Genomic DNA, 4,562 nt, shown 5'->3' with positions numbered 1-4,562 from the left:
ATATTAATTCATCTTAACATTTGAACAATAAAATATAGCAGGCAACATATTAAAATAACAGTAGCATTTGTCCTTCGATTGTCCTTGGACAGAGAAGCAGATTATTAAAAAAAGCTTTTATTTATTATTATTTTGGAGCCTGTGCAGATGACAACATTTTACAAAATTAGGAGGAAGGGTCCACCTTCAATAGGGAAAGATAATATGACCTTTCTTCTCTTCTTCCTGTAGGCCCACATTGCTTTCACAAGAGCAGTCCCAAAGGGGTTGGGATTCCTGTGTTTTCACCATATCTTTTAGTTCTACCCTTGAGTCTTGGAATAAGTGGGCAGTGTGCTTGTCATTTGCCTTTTGGAAAATCTCAAGATTGGAAAATATAGTTTTTTGGACAGTAACTCCCAGAAACTCCCTATTCCTGCAATTTTGCAACTTGTAATGCAAAAAAAAAGTTTTTTCCAAGCTCTGGAAAATGTTATCTGAACTATTCAAATGACAACACTAGTTTTAATGTATCCTTCCTTAAAATAAAAACAAAGGAGTCATAGCACCATTTTTTTATTGCAAGCTTTGGCCTAGTGTATATGGCTATATCCCTCTGTTCTGAGTTGCACTTTGGTTTTGCTTCACATAATGTTGATCTGATAGGCTCTCTCAGCTTGGTTGCCCCTTTGGGATTCCTTGTTTCAGAATTCCCTGCCCCACATTATAGAGGGGCAACCTTGCACACACACACATCTCCACATCTCAGGTCTGTTTGCAAGTTGTGGAACTGCAGGCACCTGCTGATTTATCTGCCTGTCTTCTATCCTCCTGAACTCAGGACTCGGGTGATGGCACAGGGAAGCGGCGTTCTGACAATGGGGAGGATGGCGTTCGGTGGAAGCTGACAGACGAACCTGCTCAGAACAAGAAGAAGTTGACACCAGCCTCATCTCTTCCCTTGCCTCCTGCCGAGGAGAGCCAGGCTGGAGCCCACAAGCGCAAGAAGGAGAAGGAGCCACCCCCTGACATGGGACCCAAAAAAAAGGTACGGAAGGTGACTGAAACATGCTGAAATGTGCTGCTTGACTTACAAGGAATCCAGTAACCTTCTATACTCCTTCTGCCGTTTAGACCTTCTGGGCCCTACCTCACGAGACAGCCTTTCCATAGGATGTGTTGGCTAGAGATGATGGAGGTTGTAGTCTCACATCTGGAAAAACTCCAGATTAGGAAAGGCTCCTGTCAGAAAGGACCTACAAGATTGCTGATGATGTGATAGATAATAACGTTTATTTATATACCGCTTTTCCAAATTAGATCAAAGCAGTGTACAACGGAAGTACAATACAAAGTCAAATAAAACAAAACAGGCCTCTCTCCCCCTCAGATGATGGTCGGAAGAGGGCTCTTAGTCTTTCAGGCCGGCCTCTCTCCCCCTCAAGATGGTGGTCGGAAGGAGGGATTTTTCTTCTTTCAGGCAGGCAGTTGGAGCTTGCCTGCCTCTCTCCCCCAAGATGGTGGCTGAGGGAGGGCTTTTCTTCTTCCAGGCAGGCAGTTGGAGCTTTGCCTGCCTCTCTCCCCCTCAAGATGGTGGTCGGAAAGAGGGCTCTTAGTCTTTCAGATTTACCCAGGGTCCATCTTTAGCCCAGTTTCCTACTTCTGGTAGCAGACAGACAAATGCTTATGGAAAGCATAGACAAAGAACACAAAGGCAAATGTTTGTATTTGCCACTGAGTCCTTTAAAAGAATCAGCAGAAAGCAACTTACTTTCCCACCATCACCTGCTGTGGAAATGGCCTCCTATGCACCTTCTATTTTATGTCCTGGTGGGGCAAATCTCACTGCCTTCACTCCTTCTTTCTCTGCTTTTGGCTGAAATGCCTTCTGTTATTTCTGAGGTGGGAGACAGATGAGGAACTTGAGTTGGGTGATAGCTCATGGAAGTGGACTGTGTGGGACCCTTCCATTGAATGAATGTCTGTCTCTTATTGAAACTAAAATTAGGTTCCAGGTGCCCTGGTTACTCAGTTGTCCCTTGCTCTAACACATTAGAGTGGGGAAGTTCTAGCCTCGAAATGTGATTGGACTCCAAATTCCTATCAGCTCCACCTATATGGCTAGTAGTCAAGGATGATAATTGTAGTCTGCTATTTCAAGAGACATAGGGTCCCTGTCCCAAGAGACATAGGGTCCCTGTCCCTACTTCTGGAGTTTGTGACCAAGCAAAACATATCAACTCTCTGAGTTGAACATAATAATAATGGCGGAAAGAACAAAGTGCTGATACTTTTGTCCAGTGACTTGACACGTCTTTCAGAAAGTGCCAGTCTGCCTATTTATTTATTTATTTATTATAACACGTGTATCCTGCTCTTTATCCAAGGATCTTATGGTGTTGTACAGTACAGTACAACCAATTTTGGATAATAAGTAGTGATTACAGTGATTTTAAAAGATTAAAAACAGATTAAATCATGTGTTACTTAAATGCAGGCAATTTAAAACAAGTTAACACTTTTTAAAATAATTTTCATAGCAGGTATGAAAATTGAACAAAATCACTTAAGCCCTGAATCCTTTAATGAAATGCCATTTTTTGACTTGGCACTGAAATAACACCAGAGTTGGCATCAATTGGGCTTCTGAGATGGGGCAGTTATTCCATAATTGCGGTGCCACAGCAGAGCAGACCCTCTCCCATGTCTTTTCCTTGTGTATTGTCCCTGCTGGTGGAACATGGGGGAGGGCCCCTTCAACAGACCTCAGTTCTGTCACCCCTTATACCTCACTACCCGCTCCACCTTTATGAATCTATGGTCTGAACTCTAAATTCCTCTGGTTCCTAATGGGGGCATCCTGGGTTTCAGACACATCATCATCATCTTCTCTCACTTTCTCTTTCAGTTAAAAGGCACACGGGAAAAACATCTGAAGAAGGTGAGTACATTACATTTTCCCTCATTAAACAATAGCAATATCAAGTTCATTTCTATACCACTTAACAGTGCACTTAAGCACTCCCTAAGCTAATTGCTCCCAACAAGCTGGGTATTCATTTAGTGACCTCGGAAGGATGCCAGGGTGAGTTGACCCTGAGCCCCTGGTGGTACTGAACTCACAACCTTGTGTAATATGTAATATAGGCGGGGGAACTAGGAGGTACAGAGTGGGGTCTACCATGATGGTTGTTGAACTTGCATAGCATAGACAAAGTCTGGCCTACCTTAAGGAGCAGTACTCTTCATCCAAATGGCTCAGAAGTGCATCTGAGCAGCATCCAAATGTGCCATGTTCATTAGCATTGTAAGGAATTGCATCCCAACCTTCCCCAGTTTAGACCTCTCGCCAGATGAGTGAGATAACAGGACCCATCACCCACACAGCATGGGATGGGAGTTGGAGACCAACACTAGAGTTGGGGAACCCTGTTGTACAAGATCCTAAGCCTTGGTCAGCACTAATTCCTTTGAAGGGTGACAACTGCTGTTGCTAGACTCTGCAGACTGGATTTTGTGTGATTCAGTGATCTACCACATCTGTCTCACTATTGTCTTTCTGTATGTGCATGTACACACATACACTCTGCCTGGACTCACATGTTCATTTGGACTTTCTCTTCCTTCTTCCTCACCCCCTTTTCTATCCCAAATTACAGACCACTGAGCAGCCATCTGACGGGAACAAGTTGCAATCCATGCAGACCTGGAGCCGCATGGGCAGTGGGGACTTTGATGTAAAGGGTGCCATCTCCCACCCATCCATCCATCTGAGCCAGATCACGGCTGGCGACTTAGAGGTGAGAGACCTGGCAGGCAGGAGTCAATGTCGCTTACAATATTTTACAATGGAAATGAGTAGCTGGCAGCTCTGGGGCAGGGCTGGAAAATCTATGGCCCTCCAGTACTTTTGGATTACACCTCTCTCTCGCCTCCCTTATCACTAGACATGCTAGCTGTGGCTGAGGGGTGGGATTTGACATGCCCTTCTTTAGAACATAAGTAGGTCCTGCTGAATCAGATGTAGAATCATTACTGGAAAGGTCATCAAGGGTTATGTAATTGATGGGGAAATTCACTTTATTTTGGTGTCCCTGAGAGGTGATCTGTCTAGTTTGGTATCCTTTTTCCTAGCTGGCTAACAAGCAGGACTTGAAGGTGTAAAGAGACTTCTCCTGTTGTAGCTCCCCAGCAGTCTGCTGCCTCTGAAATCTAGAGTTACTGTACATGTAACCTTTACCTTGGAAAAAGAAAAAGGAAGAGTTGGGAGTGCCATCAGTGTATGGTGAACAGTGAGGAGATAAGGGCCGTACACTGGCTTCTGAGGAACACTGGGTGCTAGTCCAGTATTAGCTAGCCCAGTATTGGCTACTCCAGCTGGTATAGGCTTTCCAGGCATGCATCTTTCAATCACCTGAAACATGCATTGCTTTGTTTTGTCTCACCCACCCTGTTTTTTTAAAAAAAAAAAAGAAAAGAAACACTGAGGCCTTTTGCATTCAAAGTTCTACCCACCAAGCAGCCACAGGTGCTGGTGAAATGTCAGGAATAAACCCTTCTAGAACATGGGCACATAGCCCAAA

General features: G+C 44.2%; 2 protein-coding genes across 2 annotated transcripts in view; both read left to right on the top strand.

Moving 5' to 3' along the window:
* LOC121933806 (F-box/LRR-repeat protein 19-like) overlaps window positions 1-3,773 on the top strand; it is a 4,404-nt gene extending 631 nt beyond the window's left edge. The window contains exons 2-4 of the mRNA XM_042473799.1: window positions 821-1,026; window positions 2,886-2,920; window positions 3,639-3,773. Coding sequence (XP_042329733.1) covers window positions 821-1,026; window positions 2,886-2,920; window positions 3,639-3,646 — 249 coding nt within the window. The 3' untranslated portion in view covers window positions 3,647-3,773. The remainder of the gene's footprint in view (window positions 1-820; window positions 1,027-2,885; window positions 2,921-3,638) is intronic.
* The window catches only part of PRSS8 (serine protease 8), a 687,619-nt gene that overhangs the window by 41,250 nt on the left and 641,807 nt on the right, over window positions 1-4,562 (top strand). The gene's annotated exons all lie outside the window — the stretch shown is intronic.

The sequence above is a fragment of the Sceloporus undulatus genome, chromosome 6, assembly GCF_019175285.1.
Source record: "Sceloporus undulatus isolate JIND9_A2432 ecotype Alabama chromosome 6, SceUnd_v1.1, whole genome shotgun sequence".
Lineage (NCBI taxonomy): Eukaryota > Metazoa > Chordata > Lepidosauria > Squamata > Phrynosomatidae > Sceloporus > Sceloporus undulatus.
The sequence above is the reverse complement of the archived record's forward strand: the minus strand, read 5'-3'. Positions and strand labels throughout refer to the sequence as shown.